Here is a 16,197-nt window from a genome sequence, read left to right as displayed (position 1 = left end):
CTTAACCTCCTGAGGAAGTAGAGGCGCAGGAGAATCGTCCACTGAGTCAGTGTGAGTGGAAGTCAGAAACAGGAAAGGAGTGATCACTCTATTGGGAGTATTCTACAGACCCCCCCCCCCCCCAAATAGCAGCAGAGATGCTGAGGAGCAGATCGGGAGGCAGATTTGGAGAGGTGCAAAAATAAAAGGGTTGTTGTCATGGGTGCTTTCAACTTCCCTAATGTTGATTGGCACCTCCTTAGTGTAAAGGGGATAGATGGACGGAGTTTGTTAGGTGTGTACAAGAAGGATTCCTGACAAAGTATGTGGACAGGCCGACTAGAGGAGAGGCCATACTGGACCTGGTACTAGACAATGAGCTTGTTCAGTTTCAGGTCTCTCGGTGGGAGAGCATTCTGGAGATAGTGACCATAACTCCTTGACCTTTACCATAGCCTTGGAGAGGGATAGGAGCAGATGATATGGGAAAGTATTTAACTGGGGGAGGGGGAATTTTGATTCTAATAGGCAGGAACTTGGGAGCGTAAATTGGGAACAGATGTTCTTGAGGCAGGGTAAGGATGGTAGAGTGAGGGAACCGTGGTTGACACAAGATGTAGAATATCTTGTCAAGATGAAGAAAGAAGCTTACATGAGGTTTAGACAGCATGGATCAGACAGGGCTCTGGAGAGTTACAAGGTAGCCAGGAGGGAGCTTAAGAATGGACTTAGGAGAGCTAGAAGGGGGCATGAGAAGTCCTTGGCCAGTCGGATCAAGGAAAACCCCAAGGCATTCTACACATACGTGAAGAATAAGAGGATGACTAAAGCGAGGGTAGGACCGATCAAGGATAAAAGAGGAAACGTGCCTGCAGTCGCAAGAGTTAGGGGGAGGTCCTTAATGAATACTTTGCTTCAGTATTCACCAGAGAGAGAGACCTTGACGTTTGTGAGGATGGCGTATGATAGCCTGATATGCTGGGGGCATATCGACATGAGGAAAGAGGATGTGCTGGAACTATTGAAAAACATTAGGATAGATATGTCACTGGGGCCGGATGGATATATCCAAGGTTACCACGGGAGGCTAGGGAAGAGATTGCTGTGCCTTTAGCGACGATCTTTGTGTCCTCACTGGCCACAGGAGTCGTGCCAGATAATTGGAGGGTGGCAAATATTGTTCCTTTGTTTAAGAAAGGGAGCAGGGACAACCCTGGGAATTACAGACCAGTGAGTCTTACTTCAGTGATGGGCAAATTACTGGAGAAGATTCTTAAAGACAGGATTTATGGGCATTTAGAGAAGCATAGGCTGATTAGGGACAGTCAGCACAGCTTTGTGAGGGGCAGGTCGTGCCTCACGAGCCTGATTGAATTCTTTGAGAATGTGACAAAGCACATCAATACAGGTAGTGCAGTGGATGTGGTGTACATGGATTTTAGTAAGGTGTTTGATAAGGTTCCTCATGGAAGGCTTGTTCAGAAAGTCAGGAGGCATGGGATCCAGGGAAACTTGGCTGTGTGGATTCAGAATTGGCTCGCCCACAGAAGACAGAGGGTGGTGGTAGATGGAGTGTATTCTGCCTGGAGGTCGGTGACCAGTGGTGTTCTGCAGGGATCTGTTCTGGGACCCCTGCTCTTTGTGATTTTTATAAATGACTTGGATGAGGATGTGAAAGGGTGGGTTAGTAAGTTTGCTGATGATACAAAGGTTGGTGGTGTTGTGAATAGTGTAGAAGGTTGCTGTAGATTACAACAGGATATTGATAGGATGCAGAGCTGGGCTGAGAAGTGGCAGATGGAGTTCAGCCCAGATAAATGTGAAGTGATACACTTCGGGAGATCAAATTTGAAGGCAGAATACAAGATTAATGGCAGCACTATTAGCAGTGTGGAGGAACAGAGGGATCTTGGGGTCCACGTCCATAGATCCCTCAAGGTTGCCACACAGGTCGATAGGGTTGTTAAGAAGGCGTATGGAGTGTTGGCCTTCATTAGTCGGGGTATTGAGTTCAAGAGTCACTAGGTGATGTTGCAGCTCTATAGAACTCTGGTCAGACCATATTTGGAGTATTGTGTTCAGTTCTGGTTGCTTCATCATAGGATGGATGTGGAAGCTTTAGAGAGGGTGCAGAGGAGATTTACCAGGATGCTGCCTGGATTGGAGAGCATGTCTTATGAGAATAGGTTGAGCAAGCTAGGGCTTTTCTCTTTGGAGAGAAGGAGGATGAGAGGTGACTTGATAGAGGTGTACAAGATGATAAGAGGCATAGATCGAGTGGACAGTCAGAGACTTTTTCCCAGGGCAAGAATGGCTAACACGAGGGGACATAATTTTAAGGTGACTGGAGGAAGGTATAAGGGGGATGTCAGGGGTAAGTTTTTTTACACAGAGAGTGGTGGGTGCGTGGAACACACTGCCTGCAGAGGTTGTGGGGGGCAGATACACTAGGGACATTTAAGAGACTCTTAGATAGCCACATGAATGATAGAAAAATAGGGGGCTATGGGGGAAGGAAGGGTTAGATAGATCTTAGAGCAGGATAAAATGTTGGCACAACATTGTGGGCCGAAGGGCCTGTACTGTGCTGTAGTGTTCTACGTTCTGTAGTGCGCTTTCTTGGCCATGGCATTTACATGGTTGGACCAGGACAGGCTATTGGTGATGGTCACTCCTAGGAACATGAAGCTCTCAACCCTCTCAATCTGCCTCATATTGCAAGTTGCAACATCCTGCTAGATGCAAGATGACACAGAGTAACTGCTCAGAGGGAGGAGAATTCATCGCCTTCTTTTGGAACCAGCAAGCATTCCATGTACATGGCTTAGCTGGTTCAGGGAGAGGCAGACTGTGGTCCCAGCGCCTCATCAGCTGGTTATCGCTCCCTGAATGAGGAGGTAATGTGAGACCACTTGCTAAAGAGCCTCATGGTTGGCGCTATGTGTCCTGTGCTTGTCCACTGTGTCTGCTGTACTCTTCAGGATGACCTTTCTCATTCTCTATGAAACTGAGGTCTTATTAAACTCTGCTTCATGTGGCCTGACTCTCACCAAGTCACCATCCACCCATCACCCTGAGCTCTTTGACCTACACATGAAGTAGTGCCATCATTTAAACATTCTCATCCTTGTTTTCAAATTCCTCTTGGTAATTGCACAAAGGGTAATCAGTTCTGGGTGAAGTGTCAATCATATGGTGCACAAGGATTGATGTTAGCCCTGTGTACCCTGACTCAAATCAAGGTGGGCATTCCATTCTGCATTGTACATGATATCAGCTATCATATCATCCTACATTAACACCACAATTAATTTTTGGAGCACTTTAAAAAACATGCACTGTATGCCTGATTCTCGCTGTGTAAACATCAGAAGTATGTACACTTGTCTAAATCTGGCACCATGCTGGTCTTTGAATTTAATCACTCCACCAGTGGTGGCTCTGCTCGGGAATTCCAGCTCTAAGCCGTTTCATTTCTCTATGGTCTGGATCCATTACTTAAACACTGTCACTTCCTCTCAATTGCAGCTGCAGAGATAACTTTGCTTTGGCTTTGTGGAGCCCAGTGTGAGTGGGGTGGTGGGGCTGAATGGGGGGGAGGTGGTTTGGTGGGGGAGGTAAGAATGCATTGGATTTCCCAGCATTGAACCCTGGCCCACATCCAGCAACCCCACTGATGTTAATACAAAGAACCAACTGTGAATATAAACATAATTTCCATTTTTAATGTGTTTAATGATTTATAACTTTAATTTTTTAAGTTGTTTACCAGTGATTTAATTTTGTTTGTCATTTGGATATTTTTAATATCTAATTTTTTAAGCAGTTATTTTATTAAAATGTTGTGCCTTTGTGGATGAAGGCATTCACAGACAAGCTCTTCAATGGCTAACAAGCCGGGAGGGGTGGAGGGGGTAGTTATGGTGGGGGGCTGTGAGGGTGGGGCTGAACCAGCTCTCAGAGCTTTGCTGGAGCTGGAACCAGTCAGATTCGCTCAGAAAGTCCCTTTGCTGCACGGAACCTCCCTGGTCAGCTGGGAGCTGGCTTTCCCGTGGAAAAGTGTTCCCCCCCCAGACCTACTCCAGGTAAGAGCCGGCTTTGAGAGAAGACGAGAGGTCAGCCAATGATCCAGCTCCATTTCTCTTTCCTTGTTTAAGAAACTTCTTTAAACCTGTCCCAGTGACCAAGCTAATGTCTCCTTGGATGGCTTAGTGTCAACACGTTCAGCTTGATATGTCTATGATGGACCTCAACACCCAAGCTGTGCTAAAAGTGCAATGGAAATGGAATTTCCTACTATTACTGAATTTGTCGATTAGACATCATGTCGGTCTACATAACAGTGTTTCCTGTGTTTCAAAGTTAATTCTGTATAATAATGGAATCAAATATCATTGAAGAATGCCATTAAGTCCATTGTACCGATGCTTCTGAGAGAGTTGTCCAACCTGTTCCTTCCCTTCCCAATAGTCCTGCAATATCTTCAAGAACTCATCCAATTCCCAGTTATTATTGAATTGCTTCCACATCCTCTTAAACTTTGACCTTTAGTTTTGACCTTACAGATGTCCACAAAATTATGAGGGGCATAGAGAGGGTAGATAATCACAGGCTTTTTTACCAGGGAAGGAGAGTCTATTAACTAGAGGGCGTAGGTTTTAAGGTGAGAGTGGAAGGACTTAAAGGTGATCTGAGGGGCAAGTTTCTCACGCAGAGGGTGATGCATATTTGGAATAAGCTGCCAGAGAAAGAGGTGGTGGCGGGTACAATTATAATGCTTAAAAAAACATTTGGACGGGTACATGGATAGGAAAGGTTTAGAGGGATATGGGCCAAACTCAGGCAAATAGGATCAGTGTAGATGGGAATCTTGGTCAGCAGGGACGAGTTAGGCTGCAGGGCCTGTTTCCATACTGTATAATTCTATAACTCTATGAATCTCTATGAATCTATAGTGACGCAGCTTTGTTTGGGTTTGATCCTGTTCTATGGTGCTGTCTATGTGGAACTTGCACATTCTTCCCGTGACCCGGTGGGACGCCCCAGATCCTTTGATTTCCTCCCACATACCTGAAACTTGTAGGACGGTCGGTTAATTGGCTACTGTAAGTTGTCTCCAGTGTGTAGGTGAGATGTAAAATCTGGGAGGAGGGCAGGGAGAATAGATTACAGGGAAAATTAGCGGGAGAATGGAAATGGTCTGAGAGCCAGCATAGGCATGATGGCCCGAAATGGCCATCTTCTATGTTGTAAGGAAATATGAAGGAAACTAATGAAATATTGGAGTATTTGGGTGCCCCAATATTTCATTATTGTGTCCACACATCTATTGTGTGCAATTCTGGTCATCCCATTACAGGAAGGATGTGGAGGCTTTGGAAGGGGTGCAGAATAGGTTCACCAGGATGCTGCCAGGATTAGAGAGTATGAGCTGTAAGGAGCAGTTGGACAAACTTGGGTTGTTTTCTCTGGAGTATTGGAGGCTGAGGGGAGACCTGATAGAAGTTTATAAGATTATGAGAGGCATAGATAGAGTCGAGAGTCAGAATCTCTATCCCAGGGTAAAAATGTCAAGCACCAGAGGACATGAATTTAAGGTGAGAAGGGGAAAGTTTAAAGGAGATGTGCAGAACAAGTTTTTTAGACGGAGAGTGGTTGGTGCCTGGAACTGGTTGCCGGGGGAAGTGGTGGAAGCAGATATGATAGAGGTGTTTAAGAGGCTGTTAGATTGACACATGAATGTGCAGGGGATGGAGGGATGTGGATCATGTACAGGCAGGAGAGATATAGTTTAAGTTGGCATCATGGTCGGCACGGACATCGTGGGCTGAAGGGCCCATTCCTGTGGCCCATTTCTTTGTTCTATGTTCTATAATGAAGTAAGCTCAGTGTTCAGAAGCAGTGGTGGGGAGGCAGTGGGAAGAGAGTGGAATTTTGTGGTCTGTTTAGGACTTAAAATTTTGCTTTGCAGCTGTTCTCCCCAGATTATAAGCAATGCTCCACCACACCCATATGTTTATTAGGGATCCTGTGTTCAGAGATGGTAACAATAGATACTTCCATGCAACCACACTCACACAACTAAAGTAGGAAATACTCATCAGAATGTGAATTAACCTTTCTCCTCACAGCTTGGCCTTATCGTTACAATTTCTCTGTAAGCTTACTGATAAGCAGCCATCTCTGGAGCAATGTTGGTGCACAATGGAAGCAAGAATTGCAGTCATCTCCTTCTCCTTAGGCAATCCTTTGCGATCAAGAATGACTCCATTATTTTCTCCTGGGTTTTGAAGAGGCTAATGAGGCCAATGTGGGAGCCACAGAGTTTTCCACAGGTGGGGGTGGGGGGGGAGGGAGCAGGAGGTGGCTGACAGGGCAGGCAAATGGGTAGTGTATGAGGTAGTGCAGTCATTCTGCTGCTTACTTTCTGCCTTCTGTGTGTTCCTGATGCATAGACTTGAGGTTCTCAGTTCCATCCCAAATGCTTCTTCTCACTTTGAGTCGTCACGCGCTAGAGGTTCCCAGGAGTCAGTAAGGATGTTGCACTTCTTCAGAGAAATTTTTGAGCACATCTTTGAAATTTTATCCATAGCGCCTTTCACAACCATGAGGCACCCCAAAGCACTTCAGAACCAAGTACTTTCTGAAGTTCAGTCACTAATGTCATGTAGGAAATGCAGCAAGCAATTTATTCACACAGTCCCCCACTAGAGCAGTGGGTGGAATGCAATTGGTCATCTCCTGGGTGTGAAGCAGAAGGAAGCACTACAGAGAGCTATGGTGCCCATACCCTACTCTCTTTCCAGTGGGGCAGTCCCACATCAGTCAGTGTGAAACCACAGCTAGCTGTGTCTGCAGAGGCTTTAGTGTTGCTGATTGCAAAGTCAAATAACAGGTGGAGCTATCAGCAGAATGTGCTTTATTGAAGGCAGCTACTCAACTAATGGCAGTGTCTGATACAACAAAGTATCAAATGCCCACCCGGCCCTTCGATCCTGCTCTGTCATCCTTCAACATCTTCCTCTAATATCCCTCGATTCCTTTTACAGCCAAAAATTTATTCCAATATCTAGAAAAATCATTTAATATCCAGCAGGCTACACACATTTTTAAAGTACATTTATACACACAGAGCTTCTGTACAATGCACGACCTTGGGTTACACAATACTTTCCTAAAATCTTTTCTGCATGGAGTAGACATGGGCCAATGGGTCCCAGTGGGCAACATGCACTTCTTCAAGGGAACTTTGAGCACATCCTTAAATGTTCTTCTCTGCCCATCCGGTGATCTCCCCTGACCACAGCCCTCACGTAAGTGTCAGCTGATGGAAGGCTTGTCTGATTTCCTGATGCTGAACCGTGTAGTCAGTGCAAACCCCAGCATGTGAATAATGGCCAAAGAGCAGGAAGGGTTTCAATGACCTCATGAGGATGGTGAAGACATTGGGGCCAGGATAAATCCTTCAGCTTCTCACACTTCCTCACTCACTCTCCTGCTCACCTGCCCGTTGCATCTAATAGCTTTACTTCTTGAAGACCATGAGGAAAGACTGGATAGGCTAGGTGTTTTCTTTGGAGCAGAGATGGCTGAACTTGTCCAAGCTAGTTTTCATCTAACAGTGACGGGGTCAAGGCATACCAAGTAGTACTGTTCTCACCAAACACGGCACAAGACGTTCATTGGGAGGTGAGCATCATTTCTCCAAAAGGATGTCGAAATCCTTGCCAACGAAAGCCAACATTCCATTGGCTTCCTAATTACTTGCTGCATCTGCACGTTGGCTTCCAGTGATTTGTGTACAAAAGGGCACCCAGTTCACTTTGAACATCACCATTTCCCATCTCCCACCATTTAAAGCACACACTGTTTTCAGATTATACTGCCAGAGTGCATAGGCTCAAATTGCTCCAGTTTCATAAGATTACCACAGGCAGCTGGGCAATTACATCTGGCTTCACCCTGCCTACCCAAGGAAAGAAGAAAGAAGTATAGCCAGAGGTTCACCTCCTGCCCACCTCTGATGGGAAAGAGGTCTCTTCAGGTCTTCCTTGAGGGAAGAAACATCATCAGTGACAATGCTTCCCATAATCCACTAACAGTTCATCAATAAAGTGATGGAAACACCCAGCAGGCCAGGCAGCATCTGTGAAGAGAGAAACAGAGGTAACCTGTAACATTACCTCTGTTTCTCCGAGTATTTACAGCACTTTCTGTTATTTCAGATTTCTAGTATCTACAGTTTTTTACTCATAGTGCTCACCTGGCCTAGTAAAGGAACCTTGGCACCTCCTATAACTTGTCTGTGAAAGTGCAATGCACATCAGCTCAGGATAGTGAGTGACTGGGAGGATAAACATGTGGTGAAGATTTCCATGTGCACGGACCCACAAGGGCAATAATGAAAACAGAATCACTTCCAATGCAAAGTTCTGACTTATCAGTTAAGTAAATCACGGTTTTATTTCCATGTTTTTCTGCTACCAGATGACGTGAGCTGCATTCCTCCAGTCTGCAACTGCGTACAGTGCTCTGGCAGCATGAACCAGAGTGGTCCGCTTCCTCCGCATCCTCATGGAAGATATAACCAAGATGCAGCTGTGAGAGAGGTGTCGCCTGCTCAACTACGTGGATGTGGAGTGGTCAACACCCCACCTCAGTATGTTCTGAGGTATCCTTGGAATGGAGGAGTTCAAAACAACTTCATCCAGGGCCCACCTCAACAGCAAGAATTTCAGTGAGTTACTGGTTGTACTCGGTCACTGTATTTTATACCTTTCCTTCGCATCTGTGTACTACCGTTGTTTCCTCCTGTCCATTCTCTTTCTGTGAGTCTGTGGACGTTGTTTGCATGTGGGATCCTTTCTCTATTCCCTGCTACTCTCAGCGCTTAGACATTCTCCCACTGCTGGTGTCACATATGTCAGCCAACATCCTAGTCACATGGTCAGTGTGTGAGTGTGAGGAATGACACAAACACATTCACCAAAACCTCCTGGCATCTTATCTTTGGAAGTTGACCTCAGAGAGACTGCTGGTATCTTTCATCGCCTGAAAACCTTGGAGATTCAAGCATTTTTCCCCTTTTCCTGAAAGCATTTGTCTCCCAGTGGAGTTTACCACTCAGCTGACAATACCATGTGGCTGCACAGGTTGATATGGTGGTAAAGAAGGCATATGGCATGCTTGTCTTTATTAGTCGAGGCACTGAGTTCGGGAAGTTATGTTGCAGCTTTATAAAGTTCTAGTTAGGCCGCATCTGGAGTATTGCATTCAATTCTGGTCACCCCATTACAGGAAGAATGTGGAGGCTTTGTAGAGGGTGCAGAAGAGGTTTACCTGGATGCTGCCTGGATTAGAGGGCATGTGCTATGGGGAGAGGTTGGACAGGCTTGGGTTGTTTTCTCTGGAGCGACGGAGGCTGAGGGGAGACCTGTTGGAAGTTTATAAGATTATGAAAGGCATAGATAGAGTAAGCAGCCAGTATCCTTTTCCTAGGGTCGAAATGTCTAATACTAGAGAGCATTTAAGGTGAGAGGGGGTAACTTCAAGGGAGATGTGCAGGGCAAGTTTTTTTACACAAAGAGTGGTGGGTCCCTGGAATGTGCTGACAAGGGTGGTGGGGAGGCAGATACGATAGAGGTGTTTGAGAGACTCTTAAATAGGCACATGAATGTGCAGAGAATGGAGGGATATGGACATTGTGTGGGCAGATAGGATTAGTTTAGCTAGGCATTTAATTACTTGTTTAATTAGTTCGGCAGAACATCGTGGGCCAAAGGACCTGCTCCTGTGCTGTACTGTTCTATGTTCTATGTTCTATGTCCGAGATCCATTCTATGAGGATTAACCCAGACAGAAAATGCTGTAATAAAAACAGATAATGCTGGAAACATTCAGCAGGTCAGGCAGCATCAGTGAAAAGAGAAACAGTCAACGTTTCAGGTCCAAGACTCTTCATCAGAACTGGGAAAGAGAGAAAACAAGGTCGTTTTTCCCAGTTCTGATGAAGGGTTATGGACCTGAAACATTGATTCTGTTTCTCTCTCCACAGATGCTGCCTAACCTGCTGAGTGTTTCCAGAATATCCTGTTTTTATTTCAGATTTCCAGCACCTAGAGTTTTTTGTTTAATTTTCAGAGAACGCTGTCATCCTTTGGAACTGCCAGGGTTGTTGGTGTATGGTTCACTGACCCAGAGTAGAACTCCAGAAGATATCTTTCTCACCTCTTTGTCCAGGACTCCTGAAGCCAATTACCACAGCCCTGCTCCATCCAGGCTGACTACAGTCTCCAGGCACCCACTGAGTGTTGAACCTGGTACCGTATTAATGGGCACAACCACAAGCTGAGTTTCCAGCAGCCCCATCCTGGGGGGTGGGAGAGGAAATACAGTGTGAAAGCTGCTCCATCAAACCACAGCGCTTCATCCAACAATGAGACAAAACATCCTGCTGAATTACAGTAAAATTTAGGCAGCATGTTGGCTCTGATTTAAGCCAGTCTCCATTTGCTGTTAGTGGTTCGGTGCAGGAGTGGAAACAGAGTGGTTTAAGTCTCTGAGCTAGCCTGGATGAAGTCTCATTCAAGTCCCACTGAAAGAAGGTGGCAAATTAAATTCAACTAATTTAATAACTCTGGAATTAAAAAACTTGCATCAGTAGTGGGAATCATGAATCTGCTATATTGTTGTTGTATACCCATCTAACGTCCTTTTGGAAAGGAAAAGTATTGAGACTCTAAAGCCCACCCAACACTCCATTCATCCCATTATAAAAATATTAAGAAAGGGGCACCCAGTGTGTGCCAATCCCCATATTTTAGGAGACAACAGAACAAAGTCTTATTTTACAAGACTTTGTAGCAGTTGAAACATTAGTTTGCTGCCCTAGTTCAGTGCATTGCATACATTTTATCATAGATGTTACATTTGCTGATATGTAGAAACTTGGCTGGAACAATGCAGTGATTGCGAGTTTAAAAAAGACAGGGAGAAGCTTGGCTGAGCAGCAATTTTAACCTTCAGAACTGGGGAGGGTGGAGTGCAATGTTATAGAACACTTGTTATCTGGATTGTGGAATGATCCAGCACCTTCAGGATTTGAATTGCAGAATGATCTAGCCTCCTTCAGGACCAGAGTTTTGGAATTTGAGCTGTGCAGTAATCTAACACCAACAGGATCTGGGTGGTATTGTGATCCAAAGCATTCAGGATGTGGCAGTGCATTGATTTAGTACCTTCAGGATCTGGACATTGCAGAGATCTGTTACACTCAGGATCTAAGTGGTGCTATGATCTAGTACCTTCAGGATCTTGGTGGTGGTACCACTTATCACCATCAGCATCTGGGTGGTACAGAAATCTAGTTCTTTAAAAGTAAACTAAACTCAAGCTCAAACTAATGAAATAATTGTTTCTTCTGACTTAGCGAAACATAACATTATTCTGCTGCAGCACGTTACAGTTCTACGCAAAACACCCAATGTGCCTACCCACTCACAGCAACAAACAAGAAGCTGGAGGAACTCAGCAGGTCAGGCAGCATCTGTGGAGAGAAATGGACAGTCAACGTTTCAAATGGAGACCCTTCATCTGGACGGCTTATCCACTTGCATATCCACTCTCCTATTTCAATCCCCAGCTGATCTCATTCATTGTATCGTGAAGACGGAATGCTTGTCTGGGCCTCAGCTCTGTGCTGAGAATGGTTGATGCACCAGATTTGGCTAGCTGATGTGAGGAACACAGCCTGCCCACAGTTTACTGCCATGTTTGCTGCCAGATCACTGGATGTCACACCCAGGTGCTCAACATTTAGTGTAAAGCAGCTGAAGCCTGGTGTGGAAATCGACAAGGACTCAGCGATCAAGGCTCTATATCCAATGAAAGTTCAATTAGATGAAATTCCTATTAAGGCAGCTGACTACCCCCTGTTTCTTGCAGTACCACAGGCCTCCTCAGGGCTTGTAAACAGCAGCTCCCCAACCCCTATTCAGGCATGAGTCTTGACACGTCGTGCATGAGCCCAGCTCCGTATGTTAATGCCTCTAAGGCTCGATCTGTGACCAGAGCCACTGTTTGCCCCTGCCTGCCAAGCTCAGGGCGCAGTTACGGGAGAGGAATGGGTGCAAAGAGAAGGCTGGTGTTTGGAAGAGTCTCAACTGGAATGAATTTGGCCAAACTGTCCAGTCAGGAAAGGGTAATGACTCAGCTGTCCCTGATGGTTTTGCAATAAAGCAGCAAGCAGATTTTACTCCCAAGTTAAATGCACCCTTCTGCAAGTTGCTGTTACTGTTCCACATTCAGACACTGCAATTGTGCATATGGTGTTGCTGTGTCACATCCAGCAGCAAAGCACCTCTTGCTCCACACCCTAGATGCTTTTTATTCTTTCATGGGATATGGGCATCACCAGCAAACCTGTGCCAAATCCCCCTTGAACTGTGCTCACTAGGCCCGTTCAGAGGAAAGTTAAGAGTGAACCACAGTGCTTTGAGTACAGTGTTACATGTAGGCCAGCAGATTTCCTTCCCAAAGCTGATGGGTTAAAGATGAGAGAGTGAAAGGACTTGGAAAGGAAAGGTAGATTGATGTTTCCCTTGGTATACAGCAGACCGGTAATTTACAGTGAATTGTACAATGGTGGGAAGATCTCTCTTGCACCTTCCCTCTTACACTTGATTTGGAAGTTGATGTTTTATAATGCAAAAGTGATGTAACTTACCATTTTAGGTACTGCACTCTACAGGCTGTTCTGCTCTCCATGCACCAATCTTGGCCAAAGTTTCTCTCAGGGTAGTTCAGCCCTTACCTTTGGCACAACTCAAATTAGGAACTGTGGAGCAATGCCCAGAACTGGGAGACACGTCCTTCTGAGCAACTTCCAGGAAGTGTGTACTCCTGGCTTAGTGAATATCCTTTTTTCCCCTCATCTAACTGTAATGAGCATTACAGTGTCACAATTATACAGACCATTTCAGCCCACATTGCCAGGTTTAGGAACAGCTTCAGGCATCTCTCTCCTCATCCCACCAGCCCACATTATCTGAATAAGCTCCTCTTCTGTTTAAGAAAGGAGAGCACACTGTAGACTTTAAAACAATGTTAACTCAAGTTCCTTGTATCTTTCTTTTGTGCAGAATTTTCTTGCAGAGCTTCCGAGATGTTTGCATTAATCTTCCATCTGTAGCATTGCAGGGAAGCAGCAGGTTGTCTGTGAGGAGATGTTTGTAGGCAGGAAGCCCAGTCTATTGGAATGGCAGCCAAGATCCAGTTCCTTTATAATGAATGGACTGAAAGAAAATAATACAGAGGGGTTTCTTTTCTCTGTTTTTGGTCACATATATAAAAGGAGCCTTTAGTAAAGGAAAGAAAATCAACAAAATAGGAAAACGGTATGAATTTAGTGAAATTAAATGGGCCCTCGAGAACATTATGTGAAGCACACAGACAGTTATGCCATAATGTAGAGCCCTCCTGGTGTCACAAAGTAATTTTTTGCACATGCAAGCTTCTCTGGTCCAATGGGTTGCTAACACTTGTCAGTGATCGCCATTAAAAGCTCAGCTTCCCAAAGCAAATGAGATGCAGCAGAGACTGTGAGATCACCTAGGATAGCCTTTCCCACAAAGGGCCCCATTGACTGTTATGCTTTAGTGCTGTGACAGAGCGAATTGAACTGTGTGGGCAGAGGAACGATTCCCCACATGCAACTGTCTCAAGATACCGAGTGAATGGTCAGCTCATTGAGCAGACAGTCCCTGTGGGTGAATCAGTGGGTCCTGGACTCATAGCCACAAGACCCTGCACTGTGGAGCCCCTGAACTTCGATACACCACTGTTGGGAAGGCTGATTGGAGTAGATTAGTGGGATGGAAGGAGAAGGAGAGATGCAAAAGATCAAGAAACTCATCACCACTGCACAGCTCAAAGCAGGGAGCACTGGGGAACATTTTCACCAGGCCTAAAAATCACTGTACCCACTTCCTCCTTTCAAAACCATGAGAGGACTAGATTTTCTGATAACTGGAATACTCCTAAGCTTTCTGGGCTCCTGCCCCTGCATCACACTGGTCCCGGATTTGATTTTCCACAACTCCCAGCCCATTGATAAGACCCTGTACAGCTCCATCCCAGAACGTCCCTTGCTGATATTTCAGATCACAATGTTCATTATTAAAAATAATATCTCCGATGGGGGCTGATCACCCTACATTCATCTGTGCGTGGGCAAACATACATTTAAGCAAATGTATGTTTCTAATAAATATTCAAAATTTGAGCCCATCACAGGGCACCTAACTGGAAACTGAGCCGTAGTGGCATTGTACACATCTTGAAGGAAAGATAGCCACCAGGAAGATCAAGAATTAAGAAGGAATAATTTATATTTGACATCTTAATCACAAATTTGTTTTGTTTTATTCTGCAGAGGCTTAATTAGTGAAAAGGAATCAAACTACTGCTTTAATTGCAGGCATTAGTTTTGATCAAAGCAGTTCCCAATAATTTTTTACTTGAACAAGTCATTGAATTGGTTCTCATGAAAACTTTGGTGTCTGGATAGCTGTGAGTAAAGATGTATATCAGTAACTTATCACTCACTTCCTTAATTCACGAAATTGAAGGTTACACTACTTGTAGTTGTTGTATTCTCCCTCTCAATCAGTACAATAAAAACACACAACTGAATTCTGTATGAGCAGAATTGGCTAAATATCACATCTGAATTTTTGTATTGACATCATCCAGAAGGAAGTGAAGGAGTTATAATTTCTATAAAGAAAGTACTGCAAGAGCTGTACTCTTTCCTACCTCAGCTCATGTTATTTTTGAGAAATCCACGCTGTGGTTTATAGCTTAACCCACATAATACCAGTCTCCCTCACAGCATTCAGCTCACATAGGAACTGTAGTTGTGGAGCACCCCACAGCAGCTCAAGCTCACAGCTCTTAAAAACACCAGGCTAACAAAGAGCCTGTCACTGAGTCATAAAATTATACAACATATTCAAGGAAATTAGTGGATACAGAGAATAAAGTGGAAAGGTGGTGTTGAAGTAAAAGATCACCCATGATGACCTGTGGAGCAGACCCAAGAAACAGAATGGCTTGGATCTGCACCTATCTCTTAGGTCCATGCATGCAGAGATTAAATCCAACTAGTTTTGCAGAGAGGAAGTTGGTACAGCTGCTGCTGCTCACCAGGTGCACTCACTGAGGTCGGTGCTGCCAGGAATTTCCATGAGCAATGGGTGGTGAAAGGTGCCCTGGTTGGAGTTAGCATTGGACTGCTGAGGTCTATGGAGAGCTCAGCATTGTAGGGCAGGCCCTCTGAGATCAGGGGGCAGTAATTCATAAGGTCAACACTTAAACTTTTGTGAGTGGCTAAGACAGAGTGCTGACCTTCCGAGGGGAAAAGGCAGCGAGTATTTTCCTTATTCATTTTTCAAGATCTGGACATCGATGTTAAGGGTAGAATTTATTGCCCTTGCCTAATTTCCCTCGGGAAGGTGGTGGTGAACCACCACAAGTCCTTCTGCTGAAGGTTCTCCACAGTGCTGTTGAACAGAGAGTCCTAGGATTTAGATCCAAGGACAAAGTCAGGATAGTGTGTTACTCGGAAGAGAACTTGCAGGTGGTGGCACTACCCGTGACTGATGATTTTGTCCTGCATGGTGGTCGAGGTCACAGATTTAAGAGGGTGTTGTCAAAGTAGCCTCTGCAAGTAACTTGAAGACATTTTGTAGATGGTACATACTGCAGCTACTATGCACTAGTGATGGAAAGAATGAATGTTTCAGGCGGTAAATCAAATGAGCTACCTTGTCCTGGATGGTGTTGAGCTTCTTGAGAATTGGCACTACATTCATCCAGGCAAGTGGAGAGTATTTCATCGCACTCCTAACTTGTTCCTTGTAGATGGTGGAAAGGGTTTTCAGTGCCAGGAGGTGAGTAACTTGCCACAGGAAATCTGGCTCTGACCCACTCTTTTACGCACAGTATTCATGTGGCTGGTCTGGTTGAATTTCTGCTCAATGGCAACTCCCAAGATGTTGATGGTGGAGGCTGGCAGATAGTCATGCCATTAAATGCCAAAGGTAAGTATGTAGATTCTGGGTGTAACTTGCTGCTCAGTTTTGGAAGATCTGCCTCAATATAACTTAGGAGAGTTAGCATGGTTTTAAGGAAGTGGAACTGTATTTAACAGGTCTGGTT

At 45.0% G+C, this 16,197-nt stretch overlaps 1 protein-coding gene across 2 annotated transcripts in view; it reads left to right on the top strand.

Annotated features, from left to right (window-relative positions):
• The window catches only part of traf3ip2a (TRAF3 interacting protein 2a), a 72,154-nt gene that overhangs the window by 26,271 nt on the left and 29,686 nt on the right, over positions 1–16,197 (top strand). The window contains exons 1-2 of one of the 2 annotated variants that reach the window (XM_052024199.1): positions 3,991–4,064; positions 8,467–8,716. In XM_052024199.1, the coding sequence (XP_051880159.1) occupies positions 8,520–8,716 (197 nt within the window). In that variant the 5' untranslated portion in view covers positions 3,991–4,064; positions 8,467–8,519. Of the gene's footprint in view, positions 1–3,990; positions 4,065–8,466; positions 8,717–16,197 lie in introns of those variants that run through there. The other variant, XM_052024198.1, reaches the window with a different exon arrangement.

Source organism: Pristis pectinata, chromosome 10 (assembly GCF_009764475.1).
Source record: "Pristis pectinata isolate sPriPec2 chromosome 10, sPriPec2.1.pri, whole genome shotgun sequence".
In the NCBI taxonomy this organism is placed as follows: Eukaryota; Metazoa; Chordata; class Chondrichthyes; order Rhinopristiformes; family Pristidae; genus Pristis; species Pristis pectinata.
This window is presented reverse-complemented; position numbering and strand designations above follow the sequence as displayed.